A 15,590-nucleotide genomic window follows, 5' to 3' on the forward strand; every position below is an offset into this window, starting at 1 on the left:
GCGCAGCAGTATTTGTAAGCATTGTATGTTTTCCGTTTAATTCTGTTAAACAGCTACAAAAAGAGCGTCTAAGCAATGCATTTTCCTCCTTTCTCAACCCCCCATTGTCTGGGAAGTTAAAAGCACTCCAGCTTTGCCTCCCTGCCTTAAAACTCCCCAGTGAAAAGTACTGTGTTGGAGGTGGTTTCAAACCAACTGGCTGCCCTTCCCACTCAAGCAGCAGCTGAAAATATCCCGCTGCCGGGGGAGCAGCCAGCTGCGGTCACCTTCTCTGCGAGAAGACTTGGTTAATCTACTGACCACAGCTGTGGGTTATGGATGCTGCACCCTACCCTCACATATTTACGGTCAGCTCGTGGGAGCAGTGCCTAGATGGGGAGAAGTGGCCATGAAATGTGACCTCGGAAATGGCAGCCTGCCCAGCAGAGGGGACAGAGGAGTCAGCTCACGAGGATGTTGGTGCACATTGACTGAAGCAAAGGATCTGGTTATATGAGTGAAATGCAAATTGCTGGGTGCTGGTCAAGGCAGTGTGGATGCCATCACTGCGTAAATGTGTCCCACCCAGCCGCGCACTAGTCTGTAATTATCTGGGAATTAAATGGTTAGAGCAAAAAGCATCCCCAGGGTGGGGTTTTCTTCCTTCCAATTTTTCTTCTTGTTTTTCACACGGGAAGAACGAAGCCTAGAAACGATGCTTATGCTTAACAGAAGCAAAGGTCTAGCCAAACTAGATTTTAACATGGCCAGTGACCCAACGTGAGGAGAATGGGGTTTATCAGCTTGTGTGATTGTGGGCCAAGGCACGACTGAAGCACGTGGTGCCAGAAGAGTCGGTGCTGGGGATTAGCTGGTATTCTCGCTGAAGTTTGCAAGTCTCGTGTTTTGGACCGGCTGTCTTTGGTGTTTCATTTTTAAAGCCTAAAGCTTAATTGCTATGTTGGAGAGAAAGGAGGTGCTCCCCCTCCTCTGGCCAGGAGTTATCTCCTGACTGTAATACTCTCCCAGCTCACGCTCTGTTTATGTGACCTGAAGAAAGAGAGTTTTGCCTTATGAGGAACAGAGGCTTGGGCCAAGTTTCTTTAGCTAGGAACAAAAACTCTTATGTGTTTATATTCATTTTATATTTGGCAAAAATGATTCCCTGACCTTCTCCTAGGGGCTTTTTTAGTTGTTTGTAACATTTGATTTATTAAGGATTAGCTCCACTAGGAGAAGGCTCAGTTAGATGCTTGGATGAAGCCAAACAGGGTTTAATTCAGAGAGAGGCAAATATTTCCTGATGGTTTACATACTAGATTCATTCTTTTAATTTTCCATTTGCGGATTGCCCAAGAGCAGATTGCAATATTCCCAAATTGTATGTATTATTGGAAGTTATTCACCCATTCAATAAGCAAATATTTCTTGGTCCAGAATTTGCTTCTGAAATTGCCAGGGCTCCTGCAGCACTGGGTGGTTTGAGAAGCCCTGTGAGGAGCCGTAGGGTGTTTGGTGTTGGCTCCAGCAGAAGCTGTGATCGTTGCAGGCAAGGAGCTGAGGCCGTGTCCAGTGTCGGCGAGTTATAACTCCACGAGGACACAAACAGATGTGTTTCCCTGGGATGCAGCTAACCTGTGCCTGTGCCATGCAAATGGCAGCTTTTCCAGTCCAGTACATTACCTGTGTTTTGCCAACATTCATGTTTTTGACAAATGTATTTTTGCCACATATTCACAATTTCACTAGTCGCCGGCAGTTCTGCAGCCCAGACGTGTGCTTCAGCTGTGGAAGGGCTGCACACACGGCGAGATCAAGTAGTTATTTAGAGAACAAAATGTCCCTGCTGTTTGTTCAGCACTACTTTAAACAAATAGACAAACAAGGAGGAAAAAAATCTACTTAGAAGAAGCACTAACACTGCCCTCTATGTTCTCCCCCCTGGGGAGAGGACGGGATCAAACCACAGATGATGGACATTACTGGGGTCACAGAGGGTGCCGCTGGATGGTGTTAGGGTAGTAAGGGGTCACGAGGTGGTGGGGAGCTGCCCGGGGTTAAGAGAGAGCAGGGGAGCAGACCATCATTTACATCCCCGCGCTTCCACCCGCCAGCTAAGCCAAACACTCTTCCTGTGCGAGTGCCTTATTTCAAGACTGCTTGGATTTCACCTCGGCCAAGCCAATTGCGTTTGTAACGAAGTTAAAGGCTGGGTGATTAGAGCTAACTCAGTGCTTGGTCCAGCGTAGACAGGATTTTATCTGCAGGCATTTTACTTTTGGCTTTCAGCCCAATTCAGTCCCAGAAAGGAGTGAAAGTGAAGCTGTCCGGGCCATCTTTCTTTGTGGAGGAGCACATTGAGTCCCTGTAAGTTTGTTTTGAGGTTGTTGCCCGCCAATGTGTGCTTTGCAGATCAGGAATGAGTCACATGAGGATCACTCTGTATCCAGCAAGCTACTTCTCCTTTCAACGCTTGATTCCTGAACGGGAGATCTTGTGACAAAGAAGAAAGGCGGATTTCTGGCAGTGAGGAAACGCTGCTTCCCTCCGCAGCCCCGTGAGAAGAGCTGCAGCGTTTTTGTTCAAACAGGTTGATACAAAGCGAATAAGCAGTAGAGGAGAGATGGGCAGTTTCTGTAAATAGCAGCGTGCTGGCCAGAGACAGGAGAAGAGGGGCGGGAGAGCGCGGCTGTTAGAAGACAGCTGAAGAACAAGATGTTCGCAGAAAAGCTGTTTGTTTCTTCGCAGCACGCAGAGCCTGATACTACCTTGCCGTTAGTCACGACCTAGATGAAAATACAAAGGGATCTGTGGGAGTTTCCCCTTCCAGCCAGACTTTGCACCAAGCTTTTGTCTCTGCAGCGGGAGGCAGTTCTTCCAAACCAGCCGACTCCTCCCTCGGAGCGGTGCCTGGCGGGCAGGAGGAGCATTGCCAGGTGGAGGTTGGCAAAGGCAGGCTGAGGTTGCAGGAGGTACGCCGGGTCAGGCAGTGGTCAATGTGGTTACCCCGCTCTTCACGCAGCAACTCTCACCCACAGACGACTTTGTTGGCACTTAATAGAAGAGGCTTACTGTCCAAGTGCTAAATAAATATGCTAGCCACACTTGTTAAGGAGCAATGTGGTGTCAGAGAGTGCACAAAATAGCTACCCGCTCACATTGATTGAACATCGACTATTTTTTAATGTCTGGTGCATGTTTGGCCAAATCCCACCTGGAGAGTGGAATAAACTGAGCTGTGCTAAGTGGCACAATGGCACTTAAAGAGAGAGATTAGGGAAGGAGAGCAGCCCAGGAGAGCTGTAGCTGAGATTCTCCCATACCAGAGACTTGTGACAGTACAGGCAAATTGTGTCCTAAATTTTGCAAGTTGTTTCTGAAGTGGATGTGGGCACAGTAAATTGATGATGTGAGGAGCAACAGGGAAAGGGACTTAAATGTAGTCAGCCAGACAAAAGGGAAAAATGTAAGTGTGCGCATATATGTGAGTGACAGGGTCCCAGGAACCTGTCTGGAAGATAGTTCTGTGAAATACGCAGATAAAGAAGTGTTTTGTTTTGTCCCCAGCATCCTGAAGCATCTCCCTGACAGATGGTTTTAATGCCTTTTCACCTGCCTCCACAGGTATGACTTCATCGAGATCCGAGACGGGGACAGCGAAGCAGCAGACCTGCTGGGCAAACACTGTGGGAACATAGCACCTCCTACCATCATCTCTTCTGGCTCCTCTCTCTATATCAAGTTCACCTCAGACTACGCGCGGCAAGGTGCCGGCTTCTCCCTGCGCTATGAGATCTACAAGACAGGTCAGTGTCCGAGTCAGTGCCTGTCTCCCAGGCCGTTTGTCACAGTCATCTTCACAAGGAGATGTTGGCCACCTTTTCAATATGATTTTTAGCATGTTCTCCACAGATGAAGGGCTTTTATTTTTTTCCTTTAATTTAAGCAAGTCTATTTCATCACAGTTCCAAGAAGGTGAAGATGTTAGTTGCACATGATAGTGCATTTTTGGATCGTAGTGTGGCATCAGAGGCAGGATGTGGTGGTTTTACCATGTTTTTCTTTGTTAAATGCTCTCTCGAATTCAAGGACTTAGAAACATATCTTTTCTTCGTGGCATGTGTAAAGCTTGTTAGGGCTAAGTGGGGATTGTCCCTCTGTTAGGAGCGTATGGAGCTCCCCCTCCTGTGGAGCTGCAATTCAGGACTGATTAATGACGCTGTGTTTTCTCTCCCTGGAAGCTGGGTTTGTAACTGGGGAGGTCTGGCGTTCAGGGGACTGCTGTCAGCCGTGCCGTAAAGGGGCTGAGACGGCGCCTTCCCAGGCGGATATGAGAGGAACTATTCATAATTCTGTTTAATACCAAACTGTTATTGAGGAAAGTAAAAGCTGCTCAAAGGCCTTTTAATAGTGTTTCTGTCTAAATATTTGTCAGGATTGTGTGTCTGGGAAGGAGGCTTGAGAACATAAAACCCGCTCTGTGTGTGCTGTGTGTGTGCGGGTAAGTGAGGTGTGCCTGATGCCGAGGGAACAAGAGCATGTTTCGCATGGAGATGCAGGTGCCCACTCTATGCCCACATTCCTGTGTTTTGTGTTGGAAGAAAACACACACAGCTTTCACGTCATCGCATCCAGCATGAAAAAAATACCCATGCCTGGTAAAGATTCACAAAAGAGCACCAGAGGGTGACTTACCCAGGCACCAGTGCCCAGGGTTCACGTGGAGGACAGAGGTTCACAGGCACCCCCCCAGCCTGGTCACAGGTGGGTGTGAATGTGGAGGCTTTGCTGCACAGGGACAGGAATGGGATTCCCCAAATTTATTGTGAAACAGTGAGGACAAGGGGTGTCTGGAGGTTCTCGTGAATTAGGAAAGTGCTGTTGGTGATAGCTGCCTGGGCTGCATAGCCAATCATTGAGCTGGTCTGGTGCGGCCAACTGAGGCCACTGCTGTTTGTTAGCAGTTAAGATGTGGACTGGTCCTGATGGAGTTTAATGGTTCAGCTGACTGTGGGGATTTGCTGAGGCCAGTTGCCAGCACAGAAGATGGCAAAGAGTGCCTGTGTTCAGGCGGGAAGACTCTCCTCAGCATCCGTTGCCGCTCCCTCCCTGTACACACACCCCCCCCCCCGAGCCCAAAGACTGCACTGCGTTGTGCTTGTCCCAGGCCAGGTCCATGCCCTGCCTCAGGGCACGGAGCAGGGTGGAGTGGTCAACCCGGCAGAGGTGGCCAGGTCAGGCAGAGCATGGCCAGCAGGAAGGGATGGGACAGCTGGCAGGAACGCTGCCTGTCCGAGTGGGAGCCAGGAAGCTGCCAAATTCATGGGAGAAGGAGATTTTGTTGCTGCTGGCAGGGAGGGAGGGAGGGGAAGCAAGAGCTGCTGTGGGAGATGGTGTTGGTTGGAGGCTGGAGATGAGCTTGTGTCCCTTGATGTAGATCCCCACAGAGCTGCCCCCACATGTTAAGTCATGCTGGCACATCCCCAGCCACCATTCCCCTGTTGCCAGCAGCCATCCCCTCCAGAGATAACCATTCTTCCAGCCACAGCCCGTGAAATGCAGCCCAGCAAGACAGGTTTCAGCACAGGGGCAGGGGTGAGCGTGTGATCGGGAGCACCGCAGCCCTCCTTGCCTGCCTGGCCCCTGGCCCCAACAGGGCTCCCAGGAGAGTGTGGCCGTGCTCGCTGCGGGGCCACTACATCCGAGCAAACCTTGCCTTTTGTTTTCAGACGCAGGCACGGGGAAGATTCAGTCTGAGCTGCCAGGGTAGCCAGCAAGGGTGTCATCAGCTTTAAAGGTCATTGGATTGTTATTGTCCAGATCAGTAAAGGCAGCGTTGCAGCAGCTTCTTTCTTCCTTACAGGTGACCTACAAAAACAACACATTTCAACTGAGCATTTATTTCCACACCTTGTCTAAATTTTCCTTATCGCCGTGTGAGAGAGGAGAGATCTGCATACAAACAGCTGCATACCAGTCTCCAAGTCCCCTGATGGGTATCAGTCAGCAGTCTGGGGGCTGACAGAGGAGCCGTCTGCCCTGGCTGGTTTAGGCTCCCTGCTGCTCGCTTTGTGAGTCAGCTTGGCAGAGCTGGCCTGAGCCCTCCATCGCTGGGCATCAAAGTCTCCTCTCAGGCTGGTCCGTGCTGCTGAAGCCAGCATGACTCCTGTTTATTATCCGCAACGTCCTTACGAAAAGCTGATCACTGTTTGCTGCTATCAGCCAAACTGTAGACAAAGATGCCAAATCTGATAAGAGCCCCACACAAGGAAACGTGTTATCGAACACAGTGACATAGTTATGTCTCTCTCCTGTCTCCAGAGGACAGTCCCTGACTCCAAACTCTGGGTTTACTCTTTGATTTTCTCCCCAGCTTGGAGCTTGCATTAGTTTCTGTTTATCTATTTGTCTTGTAGCTGTTCAGAATGAAGTACACCCTTATCCCCATTCACAGCATTATGCTGTGATTTGTGTTTGGCCTTATTTTTTGCCTCTGTGTTTTACCCCACAGGTTCACACCAGAAAAGCCGGTTGCTTCATTAGGCAGTCAATTAAGAGACCCTCCTGAGCAGCTCTCCAGCTAGGCGCTGCATAATGCGGGGCCAGGATCCTGCCATTACTGCAGGCTGCTGGCCTGACTCCTGTAGGTTAATGCTGAACTGAATAACAAGTCTCCCATTAGCCCTGGGAAGGCTCGTGCTGCCTGGAAGAGCTGGAGCAGAAGGGTTTGCAGAGGAGAAGGCGGGTGTCCCAGCTAAACCAAAGCAGAAACCTTTGTTAACGTCGGGTTGCAGCCGTGGCCGCAAGGCCCTGCAACATCTCCTTTCCCCTCCAATAGCTCCAGGCTGTAGATTTCTGTTGGCCATTGTCCTGCCTCCACAGAGCAGCAGTTTCAAAGTCACCGTGGTATGAATAAGTCACAAATTCCCCTTTCCCCAGCCACCCCGAGGCACCTTGGCTCTCTGAGAGGGGGCACCGAGCTGCGGCAGGGGCCAGTGCAGGGGTCAGTAATAAATAAGAGGCAACATTGTCTGCCCAACTCGCAATGCAAAGGTCTTCCTTAAGGATAGAAATAACTTGCATTTCTGATGCGGACGGCCGAGTCTGTGAGAAAGAGGGCTCTGTTCCCCCTCTCAGCAGAGCCCCCCGCCACGGCCCCCATTACCCCCGCATCGCCCCAGACGTATGCTGGAGCTGCCCCTCCACCCTTGCGGAGCTGCAGGGCTCAGGGCACCGCAGGCTGACCGCATGCCTCCCGAGGGTTTCCGAGGCTTCCAGCTGACAGTGGAGACATTGGCCCTCCCCAGCCCCTCCGGGTCCTTTTGCTGTCTAAATATTTGCACTTCCTGATTTTCTCAAGAGGAAACTGAGGCATAGATGTCCCTGCCAGAGGGAGAAAGGTTGCAGGAGACCAGCCCCCAGGGAGAGCTTTCTCCAGAGAGACCATGTTCCCATTACTCTTCTCTTGTCCCCTCCCAGGAGAGCCCCCTCCCTGGATGGGAGCTCCTCCATCTGGGCTTTGGGGTGGGGGACCCAGGTCTCCCAGCAGGTCACTGTTTGCAGGGGCTAGCAGGGGAAGCCCAGCCTGGCTCAGCGTGGCCTTCCAGGGCCACCCCCTGGGCATGGAGGATGCAGCAGGGGTTGGTTTGCCAGATCACAGCCCTGGCTTTGAGAGACTTTGGAGGGATCTCCCTCCTAGACCCATTTTTGGAGTAATTGGCAAGGGGATCAACAGAGGCATACGGGTTATGTTTCCAGAGCTGTCTTAGGTATTTAGACACGTACTGTCCACTCCAGTGAGTGCACAGACTTTGTTTCTCCACCCATGGAAAGCTTTGAAAATCACACTCTCCGTCCTTCCAGGCAATTCACACAGCTCTTGGGCCACAGAAAATGTCCAGAAGTGAATGCACAACCCATCAAAGATCAAAATGGGGGTTCCACAGCATGTCAAGCTGTCAGGATGACGCTGCATTGTTAAGACTGTGGTTTTTTTCCTGCCACTACAGGTTCCGAGGACTGTTCCAGGAACTTCACTGCCTCCAATGGCACTATTGAGTCTCCAGGTTTCCCTGACAAGTATCCACACAACCTGGACTGTGTCTTCACCATCATAGCCAAGCCAAAGACAGAAATCCTCCTCCACTTTCTGCTCTTTGACCTCGAGCATGATCCGCTGCAGGCAGGCGAGGGAGACTGCAAGTACGACTGGCTGGACATCTGGGATGGCATCCCTCAAGGTAAGCCTTGGGGTGCCATGCCAGCATCTTCAGCTTCTCTTAGTGTCTCACAAAGCTCCAAAACTCTGTGGTCTGTTTCTTAAGACCAAAGGTGCCTAACCTTAGACGTGGCTGCAGCATTGCCCCCCACTAGGGGCACTCCTTGGTTGGCCATGGGAATGGTGTGCTTGCAGAAAGCTGCATGCATTAATCCTGAAACTACTGCTCTGCTGTAACCACTGATCTGAAGAGTCCCATGGGACACTCCCAGGTGCCACTGGTCCTCGCTAAGAGAAGGGCAGAGAGTTCATGCGTGCTTATCTCCCTACGCTGTACCAACACTGTGAAATAGAGCAAATTGGAGCGTTTCCCAGCAATTGCAGAGCAATGTTTGCTGCAGTGGATATTTCTGCACAGCACGCCGCCTGGCACTGGGCCAGCAGATGTAAAAAATAGCACATCCCCAAAGCCTTTCTTTCATCCCAATCGGTCCTGCAAAGGCATCCCCGCTGAGAGATGCCAATCTGCTGCTGACCCAGGAAGCTGGTGGAAAGGCAGGCATTACCTTTGCTGCTCTTTCTTTTGCAGTTGGCCCCTTGATAGGCAGGTACTGTGGCACTAAGATGCCATCGGACATCCGCTCAACCACCGGCGTCCTCTCGCTCACCTTCCACACTGACCTAGCGGTGGCTAAAGATGGTTTCTCTGCTCAGTACTACTTGATCCAACAGGAAGTTCCTGAAAGTAAGTTGGGAATGTGGAAGTGTGTCTTGGGCAGTCGTGTTGCCTGTTTTACCCAAGTTCTTCCCTTGCAAGAGTGTGGCAGGCAGAAGCGTGTCCAAGGGCTCATTCCCCACTGGCAATAGTGACAGAGTTATGCTGTCTGCTGTTTCTCACAGAAATGAGATTTAAGGAAGAATCACGCTCTCAGACCTTTCCTAAACTTTTCACTTGCTCACAAAGTCTTCTCACTACTTTGGGATAGAATCCTTTGTGTATGTGCTCAGCCCAAAGGATTTAGGGTAAGACTTCAGCTCAGCGGGTTTGGCAGAATCATTAAAACATTAGGGAAAATCTCTACAGTTTTCCCAAAATTTGCAGCCCCGAAGTACAAATTGGAATTTCATGTCTAATTAAGAAATGCCTAAAGCTCCAAGTTCAAACCAAAATTTGTTTTTAATCCCTTATTAAGGGAGATTAATTGAACTGGTGTGAGGACAAAAAGTTGTGTGTTTTGAGAATGATCCTTCGTGGTAACACTTGCAGGCTAGGAAAGATTCAGTTGGTTTTCCCATCATATTTTTTCATCAGAGCTACAGTTCTCAACCTCTGTTAGCAGTGAACATGTGATACAACAGAAGCCTTCAGGACACCCTTCAGTCCCAGAGAAAGAGAGGAGGTCTCTGCCCCTAGGCTGAGTCCATGACAGAGAGCAGGGTAGAGAAGGGGTTGTGCAAGGCTGGGGGCAGCTGGGTTACAGCCTCTTGCTCCACAGCTGAGTTAAGGACGTCTCTGCTGAGACTCTGGGAGTTACAGACAAGCACGAGCTCTTCACCGTTACATATTTCCACACTCTGTTGATCTGTTCTTTAATCCCCTTTCTATTCTGTTCTTTAAAAAGTCTGGGAAATAAAACATTAATAAGACACAAAGCTTGAGAAATCAAGCACAAGAACCCTTAAAGGGTTAGGCCTGTTTTGATTCATGCTGGTGTAAACTGAAACTTTAATGATACCACTGAGATCTTAACTTGGTCCATCATTTCCACACGGGGTTGACTTGGCCACATTAAAAACAAACAGTTTGGTGGAGCCCCATTGGCTTACAGCAGCAGCGGGCTTTGTCCCACACGGTATTTCCTATCACTGTTTTCTTTGTTATTGCTTTTATAGGACAGCTGCCATAAAATATATGAGATGTGCAATAAGATTGGGCTAATTGTGACTTTCAAAAGCCTTAGAAGTGAGGAAACACAAATAAAAGCATGCCAGAGTCTTTCATGTCTGTGGCTGGTCAATGCGCATGAGCCTGACCTCCCATATAGCGCACGCACGCATCCACACACATCCAGGCTCTCACATGCACGCAAAACCATTAGACCTGCCTGCTCCAGGCCTTGACGTCCCTGTTGGCAGCACAGCAGTGAGCGCCCTCCTGTTGTGCCTGCCCACACTCCTTGCCTTGTCAGTGCTTAGTTTTCACCGTCAGCCTTCAAGAACTTCATGGCAAGGGGACTTGGGGCATCTTGATGGAGGTGGGGAGAGGGAAGGGGCAGAACATTGTGTCAAAACTGTGCAAAGGCAGACAAAATAGAGAAAAGGAGAAAGATCCGCACTGTATTAATTTTCCGAGGGCCAGGCAAACATAAAGCTGCCCTGTCTTTAATTTTGCAGTGCCATCTGTGAACATGCACAGCACACAAGATGGTACAGATCTGCTCATCTTTCCAGGCAGACAGCTTCGCTCGGGGTTAGCTGGGGAGGATAGTTCAGGGCTGCCTTCCACTTGGGAGTGAAATGCAGAGACTGTAAGCTGATCCGTGTATGTGTGTGTGTGTTCCCGCTCCAGACTTCCAGTGCAACGTGCCGCTGGGGATGGAGTCTGGCAGGATCTCCAACATGCAGATCAGTGCCTCTTCCACCTACTCAGATGGGCGATGGACACCCCAGCAGAGCCGGCTCAACAGCGATGACAATGGCTGGACCCCCAATGTAGACAGCAACAAAGAGTACCTCCAGGTTTGTGTGCTTTCCCCGCCCCTCACCTCGTCCCCCGCCAAATGGAGTGTCGTGCTGTTAAACTGACCCTTGACCACAAGGCTTGTTGAATTTTTTATTGCCTGTGTGGCTCACGGGGAGTGAACAGCAGGGGAGCTGCGGTGCCTCCATGAAACGAGATGGGCTGGCTCTCCCATTAGTCTGCACAAGGGCTGGCTCGACCCACTGTCCTTCTCCCACCCCCCCTCCTTCCTGCCCAGAACTTTGATGGACTTTCCAGTGTACTGACAGAAATTGAGAGACCTCGGCCACTTACAAGGGCCACTGACTGCCACTGGCCTGAGGACCAACGTCTCCAGGAGGCACGTGGAAAAACAGCTAAAATGATATTTATCTCATCAGCGATGTGAGGAGTGTGAGCGGGCTGAATGTCAGGCAGGGGGTTGTCAGAGCCAAGGCTTTCCCTAGGACCTGGTTAGATCCACAGTCTGTGTCCACATGAGGTTTCCGGCTGTGTCTCATTGCCGTGAGACGTTGCTTGCTGAAGGGCCCTAGGAACGGGAGGTGGTGAATGTCACCGCCTCAGGCAGACACCTCATTCTTCATTCATGGCAGTGCTACCAAGCCAGCTCTGGTGACCTTTCTTAACCCACACTGTAAAAAAAAAAAAAAAAAAAAGAAAAGCACGAAAGGGAAATCCAGGAACTGTAGCACTTGCTAATTGGGCATCATGCTTTTATTTTACATGGAAAAGTCAGCCCTTGTCCTGTTTCAACAGACATGAGCTTCCAGGTTCTGTGCAGATCCTGTTGCTTGGTCTGACTCAGGAAGAAAGCTTTGTGATGGTGCCGTATGGACAGACATCAAGACAAGTTACGCTTGTCCCATGGTCCTACCTGCAAGCATCCTGCTGAAGTCAGCCTGGGGCTTTTGTGCCTGTTGACATCAGTTCTTACATTCCCGTGTGCCTCCCCAAATGGAGGGAGCATTTGCATGTTTTCATGGGTCAGAAAAACTAGCCAGGAGCTAACTGGGCTCTCAAGTGCTCACCACTCTGTCTCTTGTCCCTTTTTCCCCTGGAAAGGTGGACCTCCACTTCCTGACTGTGCTCACAGCCATCGCCACACAGGGTGCCATCTCCAGGGAAACCCAGAACGGGTACTATGTCCGTACCTACAAGCTGGAGGTCAGCACCAATGGGGAGGACTGGATGATGTATCGCCATGGCAAAAACCACAAGGTAAAGGCCTTTTTGTCTCTTTTGTATGTGCCGTGGTGGGTCTTGCAGTCGATGGGAGGGAAGAGAATAATGATTTTACAGGACTGCAGGATTTAATCTGTGAGGGACCCTTTTACTGATGAGGGCTAAAAGACTGATGATGCTTTGAGCAGAAATAGTCCTTTCTCCTCTGCACAGCAATGAGGAAACACGATTCCTTGGAAAACCTGGCTGCTGTTGCATCTTTCGTGGTGGCGAGAGTATGTTCTTTGACTGCAAATGAAGGAGAAAATGCTTTCACAGCCTGTGTTTTGCCATACAAGATTCATTGAGCTTTTATGGCCGTAGCCCTGTCTGCATGCTGGGTTAACAATCACAAAACCACATGAAACTGTAGTTCAGGAGTTATTGAGGCCTGGAAATGAAAGGGCACAAATCCTAAGAGGGGATCACACCATCCCAGAGAACAAAATGAACAATAAATAACGAGGAGCAATTCAGGCTGCCAGAGCTCTGGGATCTGCACTAGCAGGCGCAGTCAGCAGTGGTGCATCGAGCCCTGGGAGCTGCTGTGTACTCTCACCATGCTCCTGGGAGGCTAACGGGGATGGGAGCGAGGGGGGAGAGGGTGTCTGGCCCTTCCAAGCCCTGCGTGGCCAGGCGAGCCTGCGGCAGTCTGCGCAGGAGCTTTGGTGTGTGGGGAGAGCCAGCCGTGGAGTTAGGGCAGCCATGGTGCTGGGCTGCTCCTGCTGTTTCACTCGCCTTGGTTGTGTGGTTGTCCCCTGGTTAAGGGCACCTTGGAAAAGCCTTTTCCTGCTCTCCTGTGGAGCCACCAGCGCTGCTGCTGCAGCTCAGGTCCTCCCCGCTCCTGTGCCCTGATCTCTCTGTATGAAACGGGTGGCCGGGGGCCCGCCTGCCTCCCCCCGCATGCACGTCCCAGCAGTTTCTGCTTCCTCAGCACTTCTGTTAAATTAACTGTCCCCTCCCTTTGCTGGCACAGGCGCTGCTGGCATGAACTGCAGTAGCCTGCCTTGTCCAGGATTCATCCAGACATTTCCTTCCCTTCCGGGCCATGCGATTTCCCCTTCCCCACAAGTGGTTCAAATTCACTCTGCATCCCAGAACGAGTCCCTGCCATGCTGAGGCCCCTAGCAAGGCTTCATACCTGCAATATTTGGAGCATTTCAGCTCTTCGCGTGCCAGGGAGGTGGTGTTAGTGCTATTTTCGAGGTAGGGAAACAGGCACACGGGACAGCAGAGCATCCCATAGGAGAGTCAGCCCCTGGCTCAGACTGGCTGCGCTGGCACTTGCTGCCAGATAAATTGCATCCATCGGGTCGTGACACACCAGCTCCCCTGGGACAAGCCCCAGGGCTGCGGCTCATGGCAGAGCTCCTGCCATGCTGTACGGCGGAGCCGCGCTCTCGTGCGGAGGCTCCATGGTCTCCCCGAGGCCGCTGGCTGCAGCAGGCCTTCCTGTGAGCCAGGGCCGTCTCTCCTCGCCCTGGGCAGGCCGCAGACACCAGTGAGTGTGAGGTCTCACTGCGGCCGTTGCTGCCAGCCGAGGCAGACAGGAGACTGGCAACGCGCCAGCTAGCAAGATGAGCTAAACAGTTCAGCCAGGCTGGCGTTTCCAATAGCCACGTGCAAGAAATTCACCTTTGGGAGTCTAACTGAGGTGGGAATCTGTCCTACAGAGTGATTTTGGTCACTTGTGCTAGTAGACTTCCCATCCTCGTGATCCCAGGCCCTTGGTCCTCAGCTGGGGTGGAGCAGGATGGCACACAGCTGGTTTCAGCACTGCCAGAGCAGTGTACATCGGTCCGCAGAGAGCAGGGCCCTACAGCCTGGCTGGTGCCGACCCAGAGCAGTCCCACAGCCACGTGCATTGCCACCATGCCTGGGTTTGGCCCTTGAGCCCCATCAGCTCTTTCCTGTCCTGCTTTCTGTCTTCACAGAAAGAAGAAAAAAAGGGGGGGGGGGGGGAAGGATAAAATAAAACCTCTCTTTTTTCACTCCTTTATTCCAGTCTCGCCTCTTTCCCACATTCTGGCCTCAATTTAGCAGGCACCTCCCCAGGCTGGAACACAAGTAATTGCTTTTTGGTGGTGTGCCTACCCCTCAGTCAGGGACTGCGCTCCCTCCCCGCTGAACGACCAGCCTCAGGCAGCCCAGGCACTGTGCCGTGGGGCCAGGGGAAAGCCCCTCGTTCACAGGCCTGGCCGGGGGGGGGCTCCGGCCCCCGTTAATCTCAGCCGTTCCTGCGCGAGGGAAGCTCCCGGCGTCTGCATTGAGCTTGCAGGTACCGCCCTGCGTCAGTGCGGTGCTCTGCACACTGCGGGCTGCAATGGTGGAGTGAGCCATGCCAAGGAGATTTGTCAAGTCTGCCGCAGCTTGATTTGGTGCCACAAGGAGCGGGGAGGGGAGGGGTGGGGTAGGCAGACAGGGACTCCAGTCCTCTGTACATGCATATACACACATACACACATACATACACACACATATAGATAAGTGTATATATGTATATGCAGATGCACGCACACACATAGGGGGTGTATCAAACACTGCTCTCAATTCCTGTTGCCTGTGTGGGCCAAAAGCAAAGCTTTGCTGTGCTGCGGGCAGGTCAGCTAACATTTACGTCTTCATCAGGGAACTAAAGCAAGAGAAAACCGGTGAGTGCAGGAGGGGTGGGCAGAGGACGACACAGAGGATGGGGAGCTCTGACCTCCCCTCCTTCTTCTCCCGCTTCCCCTCCCGGCTGTGTCTGGGAGGAGTGGGGCCAGGCTGTTTCCCTGCGAAACGTGATGGCTCACCTTTGAATCCGCAGCTGCTGGCACTCGTGGCGAGGGAAATGGGAAAGGCAGGATGGAGCGGCGGAAAACAAGATTAATATGCGCTCACGGCAGACGGGGCTGGCGGGACTGTTTCCTTGCCGAGCGCTGCCACGCTCTGGGCTGGGGAGGCAGCGGAGCTGCAGCCGGCAGGAGAGGCACGCCGAGCTCACACTGAGCTCACACCTTCCCTGGCCCCCCGCACCTCTGCTGGACTTCCCCGCCAGCCCAGCAGCCCACTCCCTGCAAAGCCCGGACAGCACTGCTGTCCCCCTGTCTGGGGGTGGTGCCCAGTCCTTGCCGGGACGTGGGACCAAAGGTGCGGAGCTGTCTTCCCATGTGTCCCCTGAGAGAGGAGATAGGCAGGAGAGCGGCCACCACCACGTATTGCCACCACACTTGCCCCTTACTGCCCACCAGAGCATCCCCTCGGGACAGGTCTAAGCAAATCCGACCCCAGAAAAGCCACACTGGCTCTTTCCTCCTTGCTGCATCCTGCAGTGAGCTGCATAGCCAGAAGCCCCAGTCCTCTTCGTGCCACCAACAGCGATGCTCCTGCTCTCATCTCCTTTTGGGGGTGTCTGCGCTTGCAGACGTGGCAGGGGGACGAAACCCCCTGCAA

At 52.0% G+C, this 15,590-nt stretch overlaps 1 protein-coding gene across 7 annotated transcripts in view; it reads left to right on the forward strand.

Annotated features, from left to right (window-relative positions):
• NRP2 (neuropilin 2) overlaps positions 1-15,590 on the forward strand; it is an 86,888-nt gene that overhangs the window by 24,674 nt on the left and 46,624 nt on the right. For all 7 annotated transcript variants that reach the window (XR_014586384.1, XM_083842805.1, XM_083842807.1 and 4 more), the window contains exons 3-7: positions 3,604-3,785; positions 7,989-8,219; positions 8,787-8,942; positions 10,767-10,936; positions 12,000-12,155. Coding sequence is in view for 6 of the 7 variants with exons in the window: in XM_083842805.1 (XP_083698931.1) it covers positions 3,604-3,785; positions 7,989-8,219; positions 8,787-8,942; positions 10,767-10,936; positions 12,000-12,155 (895 nt within the window). In the remaining variant the exon portion in view is untranslated. The remainder of the gene's footprint in view (positions 1-3,603; positions 3,786-7,988; positions 8,220-8,786; positions 8,943-10,766; positions 10,937-11,999; positions 12,156-15,590) is intronic.

Source organism: Anser anser, assembly GCF_964211835.1.
Source record: "Anser anser genome assembly, chromosome: 6".
In the NCBI taxonomy this organism is placed as follows: domain Eukaryota; kingdom Metazoa; phylum Chordata; class Aves; order Anseriformes; family Anatidae; genus Anser; species Anser anser.